This window comes from Amphibalanus amphitrite, unplaced genomic scaffold, assembly GCF_019059575.1.
Source record: "Amphibalanus amphitrite isolate SeventyFive unplaced genomic scaffold, NRLGWU_Aamphi_draft 000542F_arrow, whole genome shotgun sequence".
Taxonomy (NCBI): domain Eukaryota; kingdom Metazoa; phylum Arthropoda; class Thecostraca; order Balanomorpha; family Balanidae; genus Amphibalanus; species Amphibalanus amphitrite.
The window spans coordinates 267,501-290,901 of record NW_024882036.1 but is presented as its reverse complement, the minus strand read 5'-3'; the positions used below and the strand labels follow the sequence as shown (position 1 = coordinate 290,901).

General features: G+C 52.2%; 3 protein-coding genes across 4 annotated transcripts in view; all 3 read right to left on the bottom strand.

The window, feature by feature from the left end:
- The window catches only part of LOC122393556 (serine/threonine-protein kinase N-like), a 130,646-nt gene extending 116,678 nt beyond the window's left edge, over nucleotides 1–13,968 (bottom strand). The window contains exon 1 of one of the 2 annotated variants that reach the window (XM_043389731.1): nucleotides 13,527–13,968. In XM_043389731.1, coding sequence (XP_043245666.1) covers nucleotides 13,527–13,568 — 42 coding nt within the window. In that variant the 5' untranslated portion in view covers nucleotides 13,569–13,968. The remainder of the gene's footprint in view (nucleotides 1–13,526) is intronic. The other variant, XM_043389733.1, reaches the window with a different exon arrangement.
- A 3,904-nt stretch (nucleotides 13,969–17,872) lies between these two features.
- LOC122393551 (neurogenic locus notch homolog protein 1-like) lies at nucleotides 17,873–20,534 on the bottom strand (the record flags this gene model as incomplete). Its single annotated transcript, XM_043389724.1, has 1 exon — nucleotides 17,873–20,534. A coding segment is annotated over one exon (2,169 nt), but the record flags the coding sequence as incomplete, so codon positions are not given.
- Nucleotides 20,528–21,689, bottom strand: LOC122393552. The gene is made up of 3 exons (XM_043389725.1): nucleotides 21,589–21,689; nucleotides 21,095–21,256; nucleotides 20,528–20,849 (listed from the first exon to the last, which is right to left on the bottom strand). The coding sequence occupies exons 1-3, from the start codon at nucleotides 21,619–21,621 to the stop codon at nucleotides 20,535–20,537; spliced, it is 510 nt and encodes a 169-aa protein (XP_043245660.1). The 5' UTR covers nucleotides 21,622–21,689; the 3' UTR covers nucleotides 20,528–20,534.
- Between the last annotated feature and the right edge of the window lie 1,712 nt (nucleotides 21,690–23,401).

Here is a 23,401-nt window from a genome sequence, read left to right as displayed (position 1 = left end):
ACACCCGAGCTGCGTGATACGCACTCCATCTCCCCTCACCAAAACCCTGACTCGCTCGATCTCCCTACCCGCGCTCGAGCTCTCGCGAGCTGCAGCGCCACACCGGAGCTGCCGCGGCGTCCGCCGGAGCGGATTACCGCCCTCCCGACCACCGATCGTGGGCTAATCCGACTCAGCTCGCTAAGGTCGATCAGGAGGCCGGAGAGCCATTTAGCAGCCAGTCCGTATAAGGAGCCGAGGTGTACCCCGCGGGCGGTGAAGAGAGGCGCGGCGGTATCTCAAGGAGGATGGGACCGCGGGCCGGGCCGTGATCCTGGCACGCGTCAGCAGGATGGTGGGGGTAAATCGAGGCAGCACGATCAAAACTCACCTCTGTAGGCAGCAGAGCGCGCAGCGAGGAGAACTCAACTCCATCCATCGGTATGCAACCAAAGTCAATCCACCCGTCGTCAATGCGAAACAACACTACCGAATCAAAGGTCAATCTCAACCGACCGGCCGTCGGCGAGCGTTTCCGAGTAACGAGTCCTGAGTGGACCCGCTGACCCCACAACCCCGGCAGGTCGGCAGAGCGGCGGCGCAGCGCGGTCGTGCGCTGACGGCACAGCCGTGTTTAATTAGCCAAACAAGCCGGGGCTCCGTTTACACGGCCCACGCCCATCGTTCATTAGTTGAGCGCCGCGTCCGCTGCCCACGTCGACGAGATTGAAAACATGGCGTGTGTGCTGCTCGGAGAGAGAGAGAGAGAGAGAGAGAGAGAGAGAGAGAGAGAGAGGGGGGGCACACGACATGGAGAGCACGGCTACAACTGCCGCGCGATGCAACGCAAAGCGATCCAACCAGTCCCAACTTCGCTTGTCCCGTCCTGCACCGTTCTTTTCCGTCCCAAGCCGCCCAGTCCCAACTCGGGGACGCAGTCACCCCGCTGGACGGTAGACACTGCCAGTGGCATGATCTGTTATTCTTCCATTTCACGGCTAACGATTCACTTTTTCTCGTTCAGTTCGAGAGTAGAAACTCCCGATCGGGCCACCCCTACTGTCATCCCGTCTCGCCTATGCTCTCCCTCCCTCTCTCCGCTCTCTCTCCCCCACCCCTCTCTCCCCTCTCGGCGGGGTGTCGGACCGTGTCAGTGCGGTGTCAGCCGTGGCTGACCTCTGACCCGACACCGGGTGTCACGTGTCAGAGGAGCAGTCACGACCCAACCGGCCACCGCGGAGCGCGGTCAACAACGTGCAGAAAGACGAGACGGGGAAGAGGCGGCCCATAGAAACGGATGCTACTAACAAATGGAAACTAATGGAAAAACTCTGATGCACTATACATCTACCAAAGGAACTCTGCGCCTCCGTCTCAAGTCCAAGTTTCTTTACAATCTCACAAAATCATGAGTGCCAACTAAAAGGCGAATTGAAATTCGGCCAACCCCTCGTCATCATTAGATCCCGCTCCGACCGGTTTCCTCTGTCGAGCGGCGTCACCCGTCACGCATCACCCTGAATAAACACACTGTGAGTCCGCTGCCGCCTCACGATGGACGGTGGAGCCCCGTCGGGACACTGTTTACGGTATATAGGGCCTTGCTGTTTACGCTCGCGGCTAACTGGCTGGGTCATTAGCGGGGATCGTGTGCTGACGGTACGCTGACGGACGGAGGAGCTCAGAGGCTGGGTCGGTGCATCAGAAAGGGCAGCTCAGAGGCTGGACGAGAGACTGAGAGGTTAACGAGTCAGTCCATGAGACTAGAAGTCAGAGACTGTCGGGAGAGTCCGAAGGATATGCAAGACTGGGAGACGCACAAGCCACAGCCTAAACCTGTCCCAGTGTCCCACCGATCGTCAATTAGAATAGTTATTCCAGCGTTCTATGAAGGATTCATGCATAACATAAATGGCGTCGTTGGCGTCGTACTACGTAGCATGCTTCTGCGCTTCACGTCTCGTTCCTCATAAGTTATCAATGGCGATACAAGCTTTGGCGCCAGCCGGACCCAGCTCATCTTTGGTCATACACGGGTACAGGCTTGTCGGACTCAGCTAGCTCTGATCAATGGTCACATTCAGTACAGAGCCATCAGACGCAGCTCATCTCCGGTCACCTCTCGTACCCCCGCCGACGGCGTACCATGCAATAGATCCGGGTGGGTCCACGGTCCGCAGTCCCGGCACTCCCCCACCATTCCATCCCACCCCCGCCCTGCCCTGCCCGGCAGACGGACCGGCCAGCGGCCACGTGAGCTCTCCGCTCGTCCCTCGCCCGCCGCGGTCAGTCGAGAGGTCAATCCCGGTTCACCCACGCCTGCAGTGCAAAACTGGCCGTGCGGCCTCTGGTCTCGGTACTAGTGTAGTATAGCTGAGTGGAGTCGAGAGGAGTCATGTCTGGCCACGTCTGGTCTTGGTCTAGTCTAATCAAATGTTTCCTCCAGTCCTGTCCTGTTCTGTTCCGTCTTCTCTTGTCCTATCTCGCCCTGTCGCGTCACTTCTCACTCCTCTTGTGACTAGGTCTAGGGACGGCACGCGACTCATTGCTATCACGATTGATCAGCCAGCAGCGGCGATTGACCTGTGTCAGTAAGCGACAGTAAAGGCGACCATAAAGCGAATGAAGTGCTCTCGCTGACAATTGATTGAGAACTGACTGACTGACTGGCGAATGACAGCCTGCGGGATCCACAAATATACATTCTAGTTAGGCCTGCTGTCCAAGCCCACACCTACCAACAGTCACAACCTCTAAATCCTGGTACGAATTGTGGTCATGTCCTGTGGGTTGTCTCCAGCTGACAGTCATAAAAACACAGACGGACTAACGTGTCAGAAGAGGTGACAAGGAACAAGGGCGACCAGCGACAGATGGTCTACACGGAGATGGCACAGCCATTATATCCGGCACCCTGTTGGCAGTAGAAGTAACCTTACCAACTGGCGTGGAAAGGGTCTGGAAGGCACTGGTTGAAGCTAAAAACCTACTGCAAAATGTGTCGCAAGCGTCTACGTACTGCGTCCATCGGAACTTGGCGTTGTCATGAGTCATTTAATTGACGTGGATACCTATTAACCAGCGCCGGCATCAATGTTAAAGTTGTCAAACGGTGTGAATAGCAAACTAACTACGCTACTTTAAAAAGATAACTGCGCCACTTGGAAAGAATGGGCCCAGTGGCCGGCTCCGCTGGCGGGTTCGGCTCCACCGCTCGGTCTCAGGCTGACCGCCGGGTCACGCCGGGTCACCGGAGGTCACGGCGGGTCAGCCCGGAGGTGCCACTCCGGTAACGGGTTACCACCCCGTGATGCACTGCATAGCGGCACGGTGGCGGCCACGTCCGGTCAGAGGGCCGGGTTTACACCGGTCAGAGCGGTGGGGGTTGGATTCACACCGGTCAGAAAAGATCCGCCTCACACCGGTCACCGGTACCGACTACAGCACGTGGTCCGCAAGCTCGTGAACAGGCAGACAAACTTCTCACAGGTCAAAGGCCACAGAACTTCAACGAGCTGCCAATGAATAGCGGGTATCATTCAACCGGCACTGCTGACAATCTCACCGAGCACCGGAAATCCTCGAGAGCCTGATTTGAACAACATCGGCAGGTAGACCGGGTACCCGCATGAGTGCCGTGCGACCATTCAAAACTCCTCACGGGCCCGTCTCAGACGACCCGACCCGGCCCGGCGGGTCTGAGGTCACCAGTCAGCTGGTCCGCATTCACACCACCACCACCTCTACCGCCACCACCTCCGCTGCCACCTATCCCGCCGCCGCCGCTACAGCGCTAACGGACAAGTAATTTCGGCAGACGGCGCCAACCGTGCCGGGCCGGACCGGGCCGGGCTCAGCGGCCAGCCCAGGTCACCGGTCAAACGGTATGTGAGCCGAGGGCCGACACCGGACGTCGGACAGCCGCCGCCGCGGGGGTGCTGCCGGCGCCATCCAGAGCTACTCAATAGAGAGATAAATTGACCGTAAAAGTATACTGCGCAAGGCAAAAAGTGCGCGCTCGAGGATGGTGTGGTGTGATGCATGAGGTATTTGGTTTATGATTGTTGATCTATGGGTAGCGATAGCAAAAAATGCGGGCCGGAAGACCCCTATCACATTTTACAGGTAATAAATTTAACGCAACATTTCCCAACTGACCTATAAAATTCATTCATGGTACAGCCGTTTTTCGACAAACCCACATACCTAGTTCAGCTTGGTAATGATTGTTTCCCAAGATATGCCACAGGCCGCACCACAGTAAACGAATCATGATAACCTAAAATATCGGCGTACCCTGGTACTTCCAATAACAGCCAGAGTGCTATGACCGGGGTAACGCCCCCTCTCCCGACAGAGCAAATACCTCCCCCGGACAGGGCAGAGCCAGTCTGTAAGAAGTCTCTCCGACCCCACCGGCCAGCTCTGACCCGCGGGCCGTATCTGACCGGCCACCGCCGCCGCTGTGAAATGGGCCGCGGACGGCGCTGGACGGAGAATGGCACGCGCCTGCGGTGAGGTCACCAGACATCGGCCGGTGCCACGCCGCCTTTCCCCTTTCCCCAGCGCTCTAGCCTCTACCGCTCATCCACTCTTTCCCCATAGTTCTCCCATGGCTTTCTCAATATTTCACCTGGATGCTTGCTCTACAGTCTACACTGTTCGGTCTCCCCTAGGCCCGCCAGGGTGCAACTGCCATGCTGTTGCCATAATTTGAATTGCACGGTGCCACGACTTTTATGCTGGCCCCCACTGCTCCATCACAGAGTTCAGGGCAGCTGCCCGCCGGCACACCTATGATCCGGTTGGCTGCACTCGGATACTGTTAGCGGACTGTTAGCAACGTTCTGCCAGCCTGACCTGCTTAATAATATGGTATCAACCAAGTATTGCTGAGCAGACTGGCTCGAGACCCTTCCATCATATTCCCTCTAGTTCTGAGCGACCATAGATGCACTATTCTGATGACTAAAGAAGGGAAGACATTGTCAGCTTTGCCATCCGTTCTCTGACGAAAATATGCCTGGCGAGCAGGTAAAGGTTAGACCAAACCTCTGTGCACGCTAGACAATCGTGGCGCGCTGGGAGCATACGTCGACGATCGTGGCGCTCTCAGAGCATCCGTCGACATTCGTGGCTCATCCCATTAGCGTGTGCCGGTGGCGCGCGCCGCGCTGGCCGCCGGCGCGCCGCCGCTCGCCGCGAGATGACCGGTGAAAGTCTGCCGGGTCAGCACGAGCAGCGGCTCCCACGCTCCGGCTGCCCATCTCCGCCAGCGGAACTCCGAGCGGACTCCGCGCGGAACTCCGCTCTCCCGGAGAAAAGGAGGCGCACCTCTCGCCGGACGGAGCGGCGCCATTTCGCCTGTATGAGCGGGGTGCGATTTTCTCCAGCCCACGCCGGCCAGGAGACAGGTCACGTCAGGCGGCGGCCGTCTGATCAGGATAGAGTGGAAAATGAGGTGGAATTTCACCGTCCCTGAATACAATAGGAGGGTGAGGTGGTCCCGGATTGCAATGGAGAATAACCCAGACACTCAGACTCCGATCAACCCAGAGAGAGGAGTTCTGTCAACCCTAGCGACCAATCTGTCAACTGTGAGACTAGTCTCTTAGCCTAGTAACCAGTCCGTCAAAACTAGTCCGTCAACCCCGAGAGCGGTCTGTCAAATCACACCGCGGGTATCCCGATCAGTCATCTGACATCAGACACCCCGCCACCGCCGGCTCTTCTCTCGCTAGCTCGATCGGCCAGTCGGTCGGTCGGTTGGCTGTAAGATGGATGAGGCTGTTACAACATCTTCTGAACAGAGGTGCCGCCGGCGGCAGCGGCCACACTCCGCCCAGCTGATCTCTCGGATAGGTGGGGGCGTCACCTTCCCGCCCGCAGGGGCCAGAGACGTGGTGGGTAAGTTTCCATGGTGTGATATCGCTCAGTGACTGTTCATTGCGGGCATAGCCAAAGCTGTGCCAATTGCACTCGACGGGAGAAAGACGCATGGCGACGGACGTTCAACGCTAGTCCAGGTCAAGTCAAGTCAGTGCCGTAAAGCACAGACCCCGAGTCGTCTGCTGTTTCTCTTTTGTTACCGGCGCAGCTGTCTGATGACTTTCTACAGAAAATAGTACCTGATGTAGCCGCGTCATCATCCACATCAGCGGCACTAGCGACATCAATATCAGACAACCATTTAGTAGCCGCATCACTAGCCACATCATCGCTTGCATCACTGCTCACATCAGTGGTCCCGATGCGGCCCATCAGAGGCCATCACAGTCAGAAACTGAGCGGCGCACGAGCATTAGCCCCGGAGCGGGGAAGATGTTTAGATCTGCCCGATTACCAAATACCCATGTCCAATCGAAGATAATACATGATTGGGTGCGATAAATACGCATGAAGAGTAAGCTTCGCGGGTCGAACGCTCAAAATTCCATACCGCATCAGCCGTAGTTTTGGTTCATAGAAGATTGGTTTTAAATAGCCGTAGCCAGCACATTTGCTGCGTAATAGCGCGTCCGCATTGGTCAATCCGTCGTGAAATGATCATGCGAACGGGCGATCTGGGCGGAAGAGCGCGGTGGCGGCGAGGATTGATGGTCAGACTTTCCCCGGGCGTCCAGCGGGGCGGCCGGCGGGGCGTCGGAACGGACGGACGGCAGTTGAAGACCCGGGAGACGGCACCGGGCAGTCACGGTGTGACACTGGACGCATGTGTAGTGGAACAAGCGTCAGGGACAATGCGCAAGGAGTAGAGATGAGAAGTTCGGTGGCTTAGATTGGGCTCTGAAGATGCACTGCTATCCAGGGCTAAGCGTAGCTCTGCTTAGTTCTGTGCCATACCACAGAGTTCGGCACTGGTCCAAGTTCAGCGCCGAAACAAGACCATGAGTGACTTCAGCTGCTCTCCTGCTCCCCTATGGAACGCATCTGAGTTCAACGCCACGCCACGCTGCAACCATGAGACAGAACTCATTACCCTCAGTCACACACAACTCTCCCGAACGCTGCCCTCCTCTTCTGGGTCAAACAGAGCCCTCCTCAGCACCATACCACCACACTAAACTCAGTGAAGGAAGGCACACCTCTACACCTCCACACCGGCTCCGGAGCCGTTCTCACGGCGGCACGGCTCGCATGTCATGGTAATAGCCCGGTAAATAGCCTGGCCAACAGCCGCCCCCGCCCAGCCAGCCGCCCCCGCCCAACACGGCCGGGCGGGAGCGCCGACGGCAGAATTACCGCCCGCCCACGCACGTGCATAGTCAGTGAGAGGAGCGCCGCGCACCGCGAAACAGAAATCCATTATTGCGGCGCCAGGTGGGCAAAAACGGAGGTTCTGTGAGCCGGAGGAACAGGGTGGTCACGACAGAAGCGGAGCTCATCACCGGAGTGGCCGCAGAGGAGGCGCCGGGGGCACCGGAGATGAGTGGTGGAGGGTCACTGGGTCTGGTGGTCGTCATCAGGGCAGTAAAACGGCAGACAGGAGCGGCGGACGCAAACCCTATCATGGACCCAAGCTCGATGTCTAGAATATATCCTACAAGACCCAAACTCGAAACGGAAACAGACGTAAAGGATGACGACCGTTGAGCGGCTGAGAAGCGCATCCAGACTTTCCTTCTTTTGAGTACTTCTTCGATTCTAACGATATCTACGGTGATTTAGAAAATACCCGTAGATGCATACCCCCACACCACCAACAGGTTGATCTATCCGGCGTTCTCCGGCGGTTCGTCCCGATAAATCATCTATGAACGGGATGAGCAACAGACCACATATCACCGAACAGGACACAGTGCAACAGCCCAAATGGACTGTAACAGGACCCTGGCGGGGTTGATTGGATCAACGAGATGGGCTGAGAGACGTCATACTTTGAAACAGCCGCTGAAGTCATCATACCGGCGGCAGATGGGGTGACGTCATCAAACCGGACCGAGGAATTAGGAGTTGGCTCCGGCCAACAGAAAGGCATCACTGGTAATGCCCGGAGGGTGACGTCATCCAGGACCTGGAGTGACGTCACCGAAGACGTAGAGCTGCCAGTAACTGCCGCAGCTTGGTCATGGGGATAGGAGCAAAAAAATCAAGACCAAGACAGAGAACTATTCTCTTTTCACTTATTCTACCGTAAAACATTCACAATATTTGTGAGAGGAACAGCGAGTATCAGGAACATCCCACTTGTAACATTGCCTAAGCATCAGGCAACGGACACCTTTGCACAAGTAACCAAAGCTTCGACCTATCAGGTGGCAAACAGCGCCATATCAGCGGCCAATCCCACAAGGAATCTTCTGAATGTCGCTATCTGCTATCAGACGATCTCCGCCAGCTAGCCAGGCAGGCGACAGACCCTGCGCACCATCTAGCGGGGAGATCCACAACTACAGCCTCCACCGTCCACCGCAGTGGCGCTGCGGTTCAGACGACTCTGACGGGTGTCAGGAAATCTCCTCCCATTGCAGTACCGTCTTTCCACCAGTCTGGGACGGTGATTTTTGCACCGCCGATCCCGCTATGACCCGGCGATCGGCGCCGCTGGCACGCAGTTTCCTCCGAGCGAACTTAAAGCCGAGGCACGGTCTTCCCCGCCGTCTCAGCAATCAGTATACGGTCCGTCTCCAGAGAGCAGTATATGCAGCCTGTATACGATAAACGTTATACGCTATACGGTATACAAGGTCTGTAAATGGTTAGTCTCCTGAGTACGGTACATGCATTCTACATACGATATACCTACGATATCTGGTATACACGGCCAATAAACGGTGGGTCCTTTGAGCTCGGAATATGGGTACGGCCAGTCTCAAGTCACAAGTGTATGGTAATTGGTATATACGGTCGATTTCCAGGCCTCTTGACGGTATACAGTCTGAGCCTCGATTTAAGTATACAGTCGGCTCCCAGTCCTCTCGCCGATATACAGTATGTCCCTCGAGTACGGTATATACAGTCGGTCCTCGGGCCTGTCGCCAATAGGTATAGTCCGTCCTGCCGCCGGTAGGTATACAGTCGGCTCCCGGACCATTCGCAGCGCGCTGAGTGATGACACAGAGCCGCCCGGCGCCGCTCGGACGCTTCACTGGCGGACGGTCACACCCAGAGTCACAGCGCCGACGGGCGGTCACACCCAGAGTCACAGTGCCGACGGGCGGTCACACCCGAGCAGCGCCCGGCAAACAGGCCACAGACGCCGCCGCCTCTGTGATCGTACCGACACCGCTGCTGCAGGACGGCGGCAGAGGGGGAGAGAGACCTAGGTATGGACATATGCAGGCTGGTGTGAGCAGACTGCTGGCGGTAGCCTCTCAGGTTTAGGATTTCAGGATAAGGATCAGGATCAGGATTTAGGATCAGGTATAGGGCATATTTCCTACTTGGGCTACTTGTGCCAAAAGATCGGACAGAATGTGCTTGATTCGGAGGCACAAGTAGAAGAGATGACCGCAAGCCTGAAATAGCTGCAACCAATAGGATGTGGTGCCTGCAACTAGGAGGTGTAACTAAAACTTCACAATGACATCCAGCATCAATGTCTGTCATCTCAATAGCCGTTACTGACAGCCTGTCAGTCTCCGCATCTCACAGTGACACAGAGCGGCCCTCTGACACCGACCCAAACGACAGGCGGGCGGCGAACGACATGTACACAAACGACCCATGCAATGCATCACTGCACGACCGTCCAGCCGGCCATTCCGTCCGAAAATTAGTGGCCGCCGCGGGCCAGAGCAGGGCCAAACACAAACATCCGCGTCCGCGCCGGGTCGGGTCGGGTTACCGCTCGCGGCAGGTCCGGCCGGGGGCAGTGGAGGGCACACGGCGCCTGTCACAACACGAGGCCGTGTAGAGAGGCGGGTCTCCCCACAGTGACCACGGAGAACGTCCATGGAGAGGGACACTGCCAAACTCCGCTGTATCGGAACTCCAACTGCGCCTTCGCCCATCTTATATCACCATCATGGACAGCGAACTCTTTACACCATTCGACACTACCAGATGATAAAAATAAATAACGATATTCAACTAACACTAACCTTCCTAACCATGCTTATCAATCTTATGGATCAATCACGCATGTTTATCAATTTCGAGACACCACACACTACCACACCCTTCAATACTCCTCCCTCCCTCCCCCCCCCCCACGGGAGTACTCGTTCATTGCATCAGGAGGGGGGGGGGGGCGCTGTCCAGTGTTTATGGTACCGGCGGAGCGCACTGGCACCGACACGGGCCGGTGCAGCCGCGCATACACACTGGGGGGAGAGTGAGAGACACTGGGAGGGAGAGTGACCAGACTATGGAGGGCAGACATACTGGGAGAGTCGAGAGACGCCAGGAGACGGATACTTCGAACACAACGAGAGAGACATTGGGTCTGTTCCAGTCGCACTTCCTGACACCTCTAAACTCCTCCAAGATTGCTTCCCTGTTCCAGTGGCAGCTCTAGCCCCTACAAAGCTAAGGAGGGCCCTGCTCCAACCTCCTCTATCTTGCTCTTGGAGGAGTTTAGAGGTGTTAGGAAGTGCGACTGGAACAGACCCATTGAGACACTAGGAGGCGATAGGAAGCAGAGTGACCCATCTTTGTAGCACATACACTGGGAGACATTGGGAGCTGCTAAGGGACACTGAGAGACGCACGGAGATGGGACAGAGTGGCCCAGCTATGGCGGGACATACGCACTAGGAGAGACACAGGGTGACATTGGGAGACACGTGGAGACTTTAGGAGACAGAGCAGAGCTACGGTTTGACACAAACATAAAGAGATAATGTGAGGTGCCGGCCAGAGAGTATGGTGGCCCTCACAGTGGCACATAGGACAGAGAATAGACAGAGCAGTATCCTAGATAAGTAGAGAGGCAGGGAGAGCAGAGAATTGGATATTGAAAAAGGAAATCTGATGAATTGCTCAAGACTCAGGGATTTTCTGCGATGTAAGAAACTAAATGGAATGTGGAACAACTTTTTAGAGCATATTCCTTCAATGAAATCCCACCAGCAGATGCTTAGGCAGCAAGTACTATTTGTTAAATACTGGGTGTTGAGTGGATGTTGCAACATACATTCAACATAAAGGTTCCCGAAGGTACAAGCTAATGGTGCAAAATGCAAATACAGATAAACACATCAAACATAAGCCATGTTGGAGCAAGGATAAGGTGCATTACGGGCTAACTGATAGGTGCCAGCACATTCTTCATGGGTACCAAAAACATATGCAGTGAAAGGTGCGAGTAGGAGCAGGAGAGCACTTTGTCAATAGCAGATTCCAGTGAATGGTTTAAAAGGACAAAGTTGATCAAAGGAATGGTACCACCAAATATATATTATCTGGCAAAATAGGCACATTTAAAGTATCTGACACCAGAGCATATGCAAGATACAAAACAGGTACCATTGCCTTGAATATGAATATTGTCAGTTGTGCAAATCAGCTTCAAAACAACCTTTAACAAATATGTAAATTGTGAGCTATGTTATCAAATCAAGGAATACAATTAGTGATAAGGCATGCTAGTGGCATATAAGGTGGATCTGATGTCTAGCCTTTTAACCCTAGAACGCCTAGGGGGGGGGTTGTATCAACCCCCCCCCTGAGGTTTTTCGGAAATAGTGCAAAAACGGCGGCGCGCAGCGCCGCCAAATTTTGGGTACCTTATGGGGCAACCTTTGCGCATCTTTTGCCGAAAAAAAATTGATCGGGTCATGTCAGGTCACGGAGTTATGACGTCATAAGAGGTACAGCCTCCGGCCGGATTTTCACAAACTGAGTGTCAACGCCCGAGGTTTCCTGCCGGTGGTACGGACATCGGTTGATGGATCGTGATGAAACTTCCCATGCATGTTGGGGCAAGTATTGGCTATCATATGGTATAAGAAATTTGACCGGGTCAGGTCAGGTCACGGAGCTATGACGTCACAAGAGGAACAGCGTCCGGTACTATTTTTGAAAAGCGCCCGAACCACTATTTTGCTAATTCTTGTCACCTCAATGGGAATATGCAGCAATATTAGCTTCTACAGGGAGCAAATGGACCTCCCAAATCCAAAAATACAATCAGATTTCAAAAATTTAAATTTTGATTTTTCGAATTTCTGCCGCCGACTGTGACCTTGCCGACTTCCGGCGCTCCCAACGCGCCATTTTTAGAGCTAGGGAAACGAAATACATACCAAACGATAGAGAATTGATCAAGGAACACGATAGTGAAGGTTTCAAGTCGATATCTTCCACCGTTTTGCCGCAATCGCCGCCGAAAGTTGAAAAAAGTCTATTTTTCCGAAAATTTGACCTTTGACCGGTCAAAAGTAGGTCAAATGTTGACCTAGGACCAAAAAATATACCACCAATCGCGAGATCTCGGCGAGAGCAATCCGTTGGTCTTTTCCGCTAAGCTCTACGACCTTCCGTTTCGAAACGCCAGGGGGGGGGTCGTAACAACCCCCCCCCTGGTCGTTCGTGTTATGAGAAATGGCCTGGTCGTGCGAGGGTTAACAAGCTCTGTTTCATTTCCTACATAACCTGCCCTCTAGTTTGCACAAGCAGGGCTCAAAGATCTCATTTCTGAATTTAAAAAACACACATGCTACAATAATGACATAGAGAATGGTAGAAAAGGAAATATGGCCAGCATCAACAAAAAAAAAATATGTGAGCAGCACTTTCACCTCTCACATACCATCATTTTAACAGCAAACACTGATAAATTCAAGTCAGGTTTAAGAAGCTGTGGCAGCTTTGAGAGTCCATACTCCATATCTATAAAATGGAGTGGTCAGCTCATAGCACAGTGAGCTGGTGCATAAATTAGGTTGGCAGGACCATTACTGGAAACCTTCCAAACTTGCCAAATCAGCTACACTGCCAGTAATATAAAATGGAAGGTTTGGGCTATCTAATTTTTTTTAATTGAGGACCAAAATCAGGTTAAACAGGGTAGAGCAGCATCGTAAAAAACTGTGGGTTTTCTAGCACGTCAAATCTGTGCTCCCCCGCCCTCAAGCACACCATCTGACTTTACGGCAGCAACAGACGGTCACCTGCGCTGGGGAGGTGGACTGGATAGGTCTATTTTTCGTTGACATGGGCCAATAATGTGTTTAATAAATTTAGCTATTACATTACTTTCAGCAGAAAACAATTATAGTTACATAAATACCTTTTCTTTCACCTCACTGTGTGTTGCAAACTTAGAGATCATAAGTAACAAATTTGCATTCTTTTGTGCTACGATAACCAGGATGCACTTGTAGCTTGTGGAGAGAGGACAAACACAATGTGAACAATTGTTTTTTTTTTTGGCATAATATGTAAAAATTCACTTATGTCTTCAATCACTAGATTATTTTCCACATGATGGCTAGAAAATGTGAAAATTTGTAGGTGCTTTTGATTGCGCCATAATTGCCACAGTAAAATGTAAATGAAAAATGGGCCCACCGAATCATTCTGTGATGCAATAACTATGCAAAATATGAAAAATACATGAAACCTGATCTTAATACATGGATGGGGTCGTCAAGATGTCTTACCTGAACGCCTAGAAACGAGTTGTTGGGTCCAAGATCCGCCATTTTTTGGACGGCTTCGAAACTGGAAGTCTTAATCACCGTCACTTAAAAGCCTAATAACAGAGTTTATCACGCCACAAAAGTTCAAATCACACCACAACAATCACTCTATAGCGGTCTATCATTGTAAATTGATTCACTTTTTCAAAAACAACGCGCAAGCACACCCGCACAAACCCAACGAAACAAACTAAAAAACGGCCACACAAAGCACAAGTTCCATTTAGCTCGCATTTTGTTTACTTATTTCTCCACCAGGTTTTTAAATATTGAAAAACAATACACTTTTTCGTTTTCAGTTTCGCATGATATTACAGCGCAAAATATTTCAATAAATTTTTGATCGATCAATGAAACAGATTCACACAAAAAACATTCATTTTTAAGCACTACACCTAACCTGAACCCGCAGGCGGTGCGATTTAGAGCTGCTATTTTACCCTGTTTACAGACCCAGTTTACGGACGTATAGAGACACGAGGAGCATTCTGCCTGCCACACCCAGGCACTGCACGGGCGTCACTTTCTTAAATTAGGTAATTGATGGAAGGCTTAAATTTCAGCTAATTATAGCAAAAGTATTTTTACTTTAATCCGGTAAGGCTACGACCTCCACAACCGACCTTCATCCAACATCCCTCCGAGATTCTGCAAATAGTCTTCCTCTCCATGCACACTGTTCAGGAAGTCGCTGTATTCCGGAATGCTTATTCTGGACTGGAAGACTGGGAATGTGGCCCCGGTCCGCAAGAAAGGATACAAACAGTCCCCCGGAAACTACCGGCCAGTGAGCCTCACTTCGGTCCTCCTCCAAGGTGCTCGAGTCCATAGTGAGGGACCGGCTGATCTCGCACCTAACTGACCATGGCCTGCTGCACCCAGCTTAGTATGGGCTTCTGCCGAAGTGGTCTTGTGCATCTCAGCTCTTGGAGGTTCTGGATGACTGGAGCGCAGCTATTGAGGACGACAAACCACTTGACGTATGCAAACTTGACTTTGCAAAAGCTTTCGACTCGGTCCCTCATAAGCACATCCTCGGGACGCTGAAAGCTTATGGTGGCATCCAGTGGCGGATCCAGGGGGGACAAAATGGGCATTTGCCCCCCCCCCCAAACGGCATAATTTTAACATTACGCCTATGGACGATGCATGGAAAGAATCGATAAATTGTTATGGTTTGCCCCCCCCCCCCCCAAAAAAAAAACTCTGAGCTGGATCCGCCTCTGGTGGTATCTCTGGCAGCCAAAATCCTACGATGGATAGAGTCGTTCCTGACTGGACACCTACAGAGTGCAGGTTCAGGGAGACCCATCGGACTGGTCCCCCGTCACAAACGGGATCCCTGAAAGTCTAAAGATCAAGGATGGGAGTCTCGTATGGGGTCCTTTTAGTAAGCTGGACCAGAAAAAGTTGAGCGGGTGCAGCGAAGAGCTACTCGCCTGGTACGGGCTATCCGATGCCTGCCTCACCCAGAGAGGCTGTGTGCACTGAAGCTCCCTTCGCTTCACAACAGACGTCAATGTGGAGCATGATAGCTGTCTGTCAGATTTTGTATGGTGACATGGCGGTCCCCACTGAGAAGCTGCTCACCAGATCAACCTCAGGAAGGACAAGAGGCTATGAGCGGAAGCTGATCAAGCCGCGGGCCGCGATGCTCATTCGAAGCCACTCGTTCAGTTCGCGGGCTACAAACTCGTGGGATGCCCTCCCGCAAGCAGTCGTATCAGCTAAGTCAGCCAACCAATTCAAGACCAGGCTGGATGCCCATTGGGCTGACATTATGCAAGACCTTCCCACCTGAACCCGATCTTTCACATCCTACATGAATGAGGTTGACTGTCTTTACCTATACACTGAAATATCGCTGTGAGACCGGGCCCAAGAGGCCAAACTGGCCTCCCACAGCCCACAGCCCGATTACCCCCCCCCCCCCCCACGTCTGAAAGTAGTTCCCGCGCCACTGAGTTACACTATCGTTTGCGAGCGGCAGCCTCATGCCATTCAAAAAAGCTCAGGTCAACAGCTCACTTTAAATGGCCCGACCTAGTACACTTTTTGTAGCTTCGTCGCCATGCCAGAGCAAAGCCGGTCACCGAACTGATCAAGCTCGCAGGGTGTTGTAAGGACCGACTACGCGGCTACAATCGGCACCATCTCTGATTTTCCACTGCGGCATGATGTCAGGTAAATTTCTTGGTTTCACTATTGTCAAAGTATGGTAATTTGCAATGTTCTCTAGTTGACTGTAACTAACTAATCAAGTCAAAGCTTTGCTTTTGTTTTGCATAAGCACTACTAAAAACTATAACAAGTTCCTGGATTTTAATTGGGTTTAATTAGGAGAGAAGTGCAATGTGCAGTATTTACGAAGTGCTCCTGCAATGTATAATACCGCTTTTTGGGTGCACCAATAGGCTATCTTCAAGTGTCAACTTCGATCAAACCCAAAGCTAGTTCAATAAATATTTATTGCGAACGATGCAGGACACACAATGCATACAACAACAAAAGCACAAATAAGCGCCCGCCAACGAAACAGTGTGGCAAAACAAGCAACCATTGCCCTGAACATATCGGACAATAAGGCTAAAATCCTTTAACAACTATGCCTCCGCAATGCAGCGGCGCCTGAGACACATTAATCTTATTATTCAAGAACGTGATAACCCTAAAGCAGGGGTCGGCAAATGGTGGGGCATGCCCCCTTTGGGGGTAATGGCGCCCTTCGGCGGGGGGTAATGAGGGCCTCTGAGAAAGCCTCATCTTTTTTAGAATTAATGGCTCCCTTGATGGATGTGGACAAACATCGCAACTTTTGTGCCCCAGGATTCAAAGATTAGTCGAGGTCAAACGCACAAAACATGAACTGATTAGCTGGCGCATGCCAATTTTCATGTAGCTGCTCACCATTCCGTACAGTCGTGGAAAGTAACTGTCATGTACTAGCCGGCGCTCGTCTATTGGCGTTTTCACAGTCACTAACGCAAGGGAGAGGAGTCGTCCATTGCACCCTGACCTGAGCATCTCGGTCTCTGAGCTGGAGCTTTGCAGAAAAATTGAGCGTGTTGCCCGTGAAGATAAGCAGCCGCTGCTACCCAACTTAAAGGTCGTTGGTCATTGGGTGACCTTCCATAGGTCAATAACAACTGCCGAGTTAATCGGGTCCTACTGTAACTTCTTGAAGTGAGATTTTGTGGCCTGCCATGATCTCAAGAAGGATCTCACAAATCAACGGTTATTCGGGTTAAGGTCATGCCATTTTCAGGACAGATAAAAATGATCGGCTCGATGGTACAGTTTTTTTTTCGTGATCCGACCCTTTTAATGTGATCTATTCTCGAAAAATACCCGCTACACCTATACGTATGGAGGTTAACCCGCGCCCCGCTGGGGCTCCTGGATTTCCACGCCCTGCTGGAGATGGAGGTTGAACAACCCCTATTAACTTGGCTCCTGGGTCACTAGCGAAACGCCGTAGTCGGCGATCGAAAGAGCGTAAGAAATGATGAAGAAAAAACTATGGTCACCTTTTAGGTCAAATCAAAGGTCAGGTCACCAGAGGTCATCGAACGTAAAATTTCGCCAATTTACAGGTCAACCTTTGACAGTTTTCGATAAACTGGCCTATAGCTCAGGAAAGGATAGAGCTACAGCGCTGCGGAAAAACGCATTCGATAGCTCTCTTAACGTTTTTTTCTGAGGCCTGCCCTCAGATTCAACCGAAGATGGTTTAGCCTGCATGGGAGACAAAAGCTGCCAAAATTAAAAATGTACGTTGCTTGCTGATAGTTTTCTTAAATAACTTTTCACTCAAAACTTACAAGAGCTCACTTTTATCAGCATCGTGATCCTCCCGTCGAGAAGCATCGAAGGTTTTGTTGCACATCAGTCGATCCGTATCGTCGAGCTGAACACATCTAAGGCATTTTCATCGCTCTGGGATGCCTTTATCAAAGTTATTAGCGAATAGCTGTTAGCTACCATTCATGACCTGAAATGACCTCAGGGACATACAACGGGGTTGGTCACGGGTGCAATTTTCCGGTTCAGCGGTCATGTTTACTTGTAAATAAGAGTGTCACAGTGTTAGGAATGACACTGGCCCAAAAGAGGCGCCTTTCAATTTTCTACCATTGACTTTGCGCCCTCTCCCATTGATAATGGGTGAGGGCGTGAAATTGACCTGAACTTTGGTCACCGACATCAAATCTCCGAGATACAAATTTTGTACATGTTGTTGCCTTTATCAATTCCTGAAAGCTTGAAAGAGATCTGTCACTCAATGCAGCTAAAGCAGGCGTTGCAGTCTTTACTGAGGTGAGGTCACTTGACGTGATCTGGTGACCTGACCTCGAGTGACTCTGGTCTGAAATATTCACAACATGTGCAGAAACGATGTATGATAAAATGTTCCAAAATGGTGGCGCTCCGTGCCAACGTTTTTGATATATTTGCGAGAACCGCAGGGGAGGGGGCCTGCGGTTTCTCGCAGATATGGTACCCAAAGAGTCACGGAAAAGTATGGAATTTCAGTAACCTTGGTTGTATCACCAATGGGGTCTGGTAGGTGGGGGTAATGGCCCTGCCTGGCGCCAAAAAAGGGGGCACGACCCCGGAGGACCTGCCGACCACTGCCCTAAAGGGTCTAGAGCTCGCGGAGTCTGTCATTTTTCCATCAAGTACTGGTCTTTCGAGCATACGTTTCTCAGATTCCTCCATTCATGGCCTCGCACCTCTCGTTAATATCGAAGATCTCTTTGAGGAAATAGTTTACCGTGGGTTTCCAGCCGTTCATAATCCTTATCTGCGTCCGCTATCATCCACCCCCGTGCCGTCACCGTCCGGCTGGAAGGCGCACACTCCCCGCTGGCTCTGGGAAGTGCACCGCGCCAGGGCCGGGCCGTCCGTCTCAGAGTCACAGAAGGCTCCCGACTCGCACGTGGCGGAGCTCCGGCAGCAGCTGCCGACGGGGATCCGCTCCAGGCACCTGTCGTCGATACAGAACCTGCCGGAGCCGCAGTGGACGTCCCTCGTGCAGGCCACACACTCGCGCAGGCCGCGCTTGCAGTGCGTGGAGGCGCACTGATCGTCCTCCTCGCACTTGGCGCCGAGGGGACTCTTGGCCTGACAGACGCCCGCCTGGCAGAACTCACCGCGGGAGCAGTGGGAGCGGCTGGTGCACTGGACGCACACGTTGCCGCGACACTTGCTCGAGGAGCAGTCCGTGTCGTGCTTGCAGGAGTGTCCGAGCGAGAGCTTCGGTCGGCAGACGGAGTCCTTGCATCGCTCCTGGGCGTCGCAGTCGGCGTTGACGCGGCACTGCACGCAGAAGCCGCTGTACCCGCACAGGCCGCTCACACACTGAGTGTTAGACTCGCAGTTGTCCAGGAGGTCGGCTTTCGTCTCGCAGAGGCCCTTGTAGCTGCAGAACTCCCCCGGATGACAGTCGGCCTGCCCCTTGCAGTGCACGCAGGTGTTGAGCTTGCTGCACTTGCCGGACTGGCAGTGACTGTCGGCGCGACAGCCCTCGTTGTACAGACCCAGCGCCTGGCACTTGAACACGTTGCAGAACTGGTGGCCCGGGCAGTCGGAGGAGCTGCGACAGTTGACGCAGAGGCCGTTGCTGCAGATGTCTGACCAGCACTGATTGTTGGCATTGCACTTACTGAGGGTCGGCAGACGCTTCTCGCAGCGGTAGTTGTAGCAAAAGTGGCCAAGGGCACAGTGGTCGTCGTTGGAGCATTCGGCGCAGAACCCGCGACTGCTGCACACGTGAGACTTGCACTGGGAGTTCTGCCAGCAGGAGATGCTCGAGTCGTCCGCTTCCTGGCAGACACCGTCGCGACACTTCTGGCCGGGCGGACAAGGTACCTTGATTGAACAAGACTGATGCGGCCCCGTCACATCCGTGCACGCGCCATCCCGGCACTTCTGGTTCACACCACACTCTGAGTCGCTGTGGCACTTCTTCGACTTACCCGGGGTACACTCGTTCTCCCAGCAGGCGTGGCCGAAGGGACAGTCGGTATCTTTCTGGCACTGTCCGGTCTGAACAACCGTGCACTGGTTAGCCCTGCAGACTTGTCCGTGAGGGCACTGGGAGTCGCTGTAACATTGGTTGGCCTGTCCCGGCCTGCATTGGTTCTGGAGGCACTGGTGTCCGAGTGGACAGTCGGCATCTTCGTTGCACTCGTTAGGCTGGACGGCTGCGCACTTACCCTGCAAACAACGGTGACCCTGTGGGCAATCGGAATCGGTGCGACATTGATTGGTTTGTACCGGTATGCATTGATAGTTCTGGCATTGTTGACCGTAGGGACACTCTGCGTTGGTGGTACATTGGGGAGTCTGCACCGTCTTGCACTGATAGTTCTGACATTGCTGCCCATAGGGACAATCTGCGTTGGTGGTACATTGGGGAGTCTGGACCGTCTTGCACTGATAGTTCTGGCATTGCTGCCCATAGGGACACTCTGCGTTGGTGGTACATTGGGGAGTCTGGACCGTCTTGCACTGATAGTTCTGGCACTGCTGCCCATAGGGACACTCTGCGTTGGTGGTACGTTGGGGAGTCTGGACCGTCTTGCATTGATAGTTCTGGCATTGTTGCCCGTAGGGACACTCTGCGTTGCTGTTACATTGATGGGTCTGTACAAGTACCACCGGTACCACCGTGCATTGATAGTTTTGGCATTGCTGGCCGTAAGGACACTCTGCGTTGCTGTTGCATTGATGAGTTTGCACTAGCACCACCGTACACCGGTAGTTCTGGCATTGCTGGTCGTAGGGACAATCTGCGTGGCTGCTGCACTGGTTGGTCAGTTTCTGCCTGCACTGGAAATTCTGACACTGCTGACCGTAAGCGCAGTTGGCGTCGCTGTAGCACTGGATGACCTGAACGGCCGTGCACTTGCCCTGCAAGCAGCGTTTTCCCAGCTGACACTCGGCGTCGGTCTGACACTCGCTGATCTACACCACCGTCCTGCACTTGTTCTGGAGGCATGTCTGACCGTACGGACAGTCGCCCTGGGAGCGGCACTGGACACACCTGTGGTGCTCGCAGACGGAGGTTCCGGCGCACTGGTGATCATTGGAGCACGGCACGCACTTGTAGTTACTGCAGACCAGTCCCGCGCCGCAGTGGACGCTGCTGGAACAGGCCACACACTTTCCGGAGAGGCAGTGGCCACTGGCGCAGGGACGGGAATAGTCACATTCCTTCGTCTTGGCCGGCACATAGACCACGGGGATGACGGAGATCTCACCGCCGCCGCATCCGGCGCCCTGAAAAACCGACAGGGACATGTTATGGACTGGTGCACGGCACATTTTGAATCATTATATCAATTAGTATCAAATCATAAAAATAAGCTTGTCCTTTGAAGATCGGCCTACATAAAACGTTGAAAAAATATCACAATATTGAGCACAAATTGCGGTCCTCGGCGGTCGCGCTAGACAAACAAGAACACAAGACCATAGGCGTCACACTAAAAGGTCCCCTCTCGGTTTTCCGGAAGTTTTCTCACCTGACATTTGACTATGGGTCGGCTGGTGGTTGTGGCGGCGGTCAGGCCAAGCCAGTTGTGGAGGTACTGGAAGAGGTACCGGCCACTACGGTGGGAGGTCTCTGTGCCATTGCCGCTGGACGTCTCTGTGGAGTTTTGGGTGTCGGCTGCAATGCATCCCACCTGGCAGAAAAAGGGGAAAGGTCAATGTCGGGTCAGTGTATCGGAGGTAAAAAAACCAATAATGCTCATCTTATCATATTTATTCTTACTTCCTATAAGTGATGATAATATCAGTTAGCATTTTTATTGTTAGCTATAATTAACATTTTATGACATCTTTACCTATCTATTAAAAAACCAAGACAAATAAAAAGTAATTGAAAAGAAAGAAGGAAAGAAAGAAAGAATTGAACGCCTGTCAACATGATCACATGCTAAGGTGAAATATTGGTAAAGACAGTCTCTTTCCCATTACCCTCTGCCAACTGTCCGTCTTTCCCCATAGCACTCACAATTAACACTCCGATACACGTTCGCAGCAGCATGTCTCCAACTGACCGTCCCCGTCACCCGAACCAATGGCCACTGCGCCAATCAGTCCGGGGGTGGCCGGTTAAATACTGCGCGTGACCCGGCCCAGTCCCCACACGCAGAGTTCCGGTCCCGCCCTGGTCATCGCACGCACTCATTTCGGCGACAATCAGCCGCTCGGGCGACCGGTTCCCTTCAGAAAAGTGTAAATCTGGGGTCGTAAGACCGGCTTTGCCGCTCCGATCTGTCGCCGGGTCAGATGCCCGCACTCCGAGATTGTCGCGGAGGGTTGTTAGGTGAGGAATGTGTGGCGAAAGGCGGCGCCACCCGCCACTGTGACACGTGCCGAGCGGGGTACTGCAAGGAAGTGCACTGTCGCCACTAGTAAAACACTGCATATTCAAGGCGTGCTTGGGTGTTAACAGCAAAACATTTGATCACAGGACTATGATAGAATGTACAGAAGCCATTTTAAGGACATGAGAACCTATAGGAGGATGTCCTCCGATCAAGTGATGAACAGCTACAGTCGGATTTCTAAACCTGTCCAATCGCTTCATCTTTAATGAAAAGCGCACGTGAAGCCTCAACACATTAACCACTTTCTAGCTAAAAATATCGTCCTACCTTGACTTTACTTTGTACTTTCTATTCTCTCCTATTGCTCGTCTCGTGTCGTATTTATTTGTGTTCTTAAAGCGATCCGACAGTCTCGACTTTAGTGCTATTCAATCACAGCCCAAATCATAGTTAAAGCCACCGGTTCTATGTCACAAATGTTTGATGTCCGGTTTTCATCCTCAATAAACAATTGTTTTGCAAAGTGATCAAGCCTTCTTGTGATCGACAGTCTTGTGATTCCAATTAAGCTGCAATGACATGAAATGCGGGCGAAACATTAGACAAACTTTAACCCGCGCCCTGCTGGGGGGGGGGGGGGTTGAACATCCCCCCTTGTGGTTTTTCGCGAATATCGCGCCGCCGTTTTTGGTACACCTTATCATACATCAATTCTACACATGTTGTGAAAATTTCAGACCAAGGTCATTCAAGGTCAGGTCACCAGGTAGGTCACTTGAAGTGACCTCACCTCATAAAAAGTTTCCATGTCTGCCATAGCTACACCGAGTGACCGATCGCTTTGAAACTTTCAGCGATTGATAAGGGTAACAGTATCTATAAAATGTATATCTCAGAATTTTGATATCGGTGACCTAAGGTCAGTTCAATTTTGCGACCTCTCTATTATAAGTCAATGGGAGAAAATTGAAATGCGCCTCTTTTGGACGAAAGACATTATAAACACTCCCAAACACTGAATTACAAGTGGTTTAGACACACTGAACATGAAAATAGTGTCCGTGACCCCTACTTATGCCTCTGAGGTCATCTCAGGTCACGAATGGTGTCTAACAGTTTTTCGCAAATAACTTTTGATAGAGGCCTGTTAGAGCGGTGAAAACGCCTTAGATGTGCTCAGCTCGACGATACGGATCGACTGATATGCAACATGACCCTTTCCGGTCAGGTCATGACCTTGACCTGAGGTCAAATTTTCAAGGTCAAGTTATAGTTCATTCGATGCGTCTTGACGAGAGGAACACGATTCTGGTAAAAGTAAGCTCGTACAAGGCTTGGGTCAAAAGTTATTGCAGAAAACTGTTTCCGAAAAAATCGGCTATTTTTGCAGTTTTTGCCCCCTGCAGGCAAAACCGTTGACGTTAGGTCAAATCTGAGAGAATTACTCAGAAAGGGCGTTAATAGGGCTATCGAATGCGCTTTTCCGCGGCGCTG

Coding starts and splice junctions, on each gene's coding strand:
- LOC122393552 (XM_043389725.1), bottom strand. CDS start 21,621: ATGCTGCTGCGAACGTGTATCGGAGTGTTAATT. Junction 21,257..21,588: donor CGTGTATCGGAGTGTTAATT/GTGAGTGCTATG, acceptor TTTTTCTGCCAG/GTGGGATGCATTGCAGCCGA. Junction 20,850..21,094: donor GACCCATAGTCAAATGTCAG/GTGAGAAAACTT, acceptor TCGGTTTTTCAG/GGCGCCGGATGCGGCGGCGG.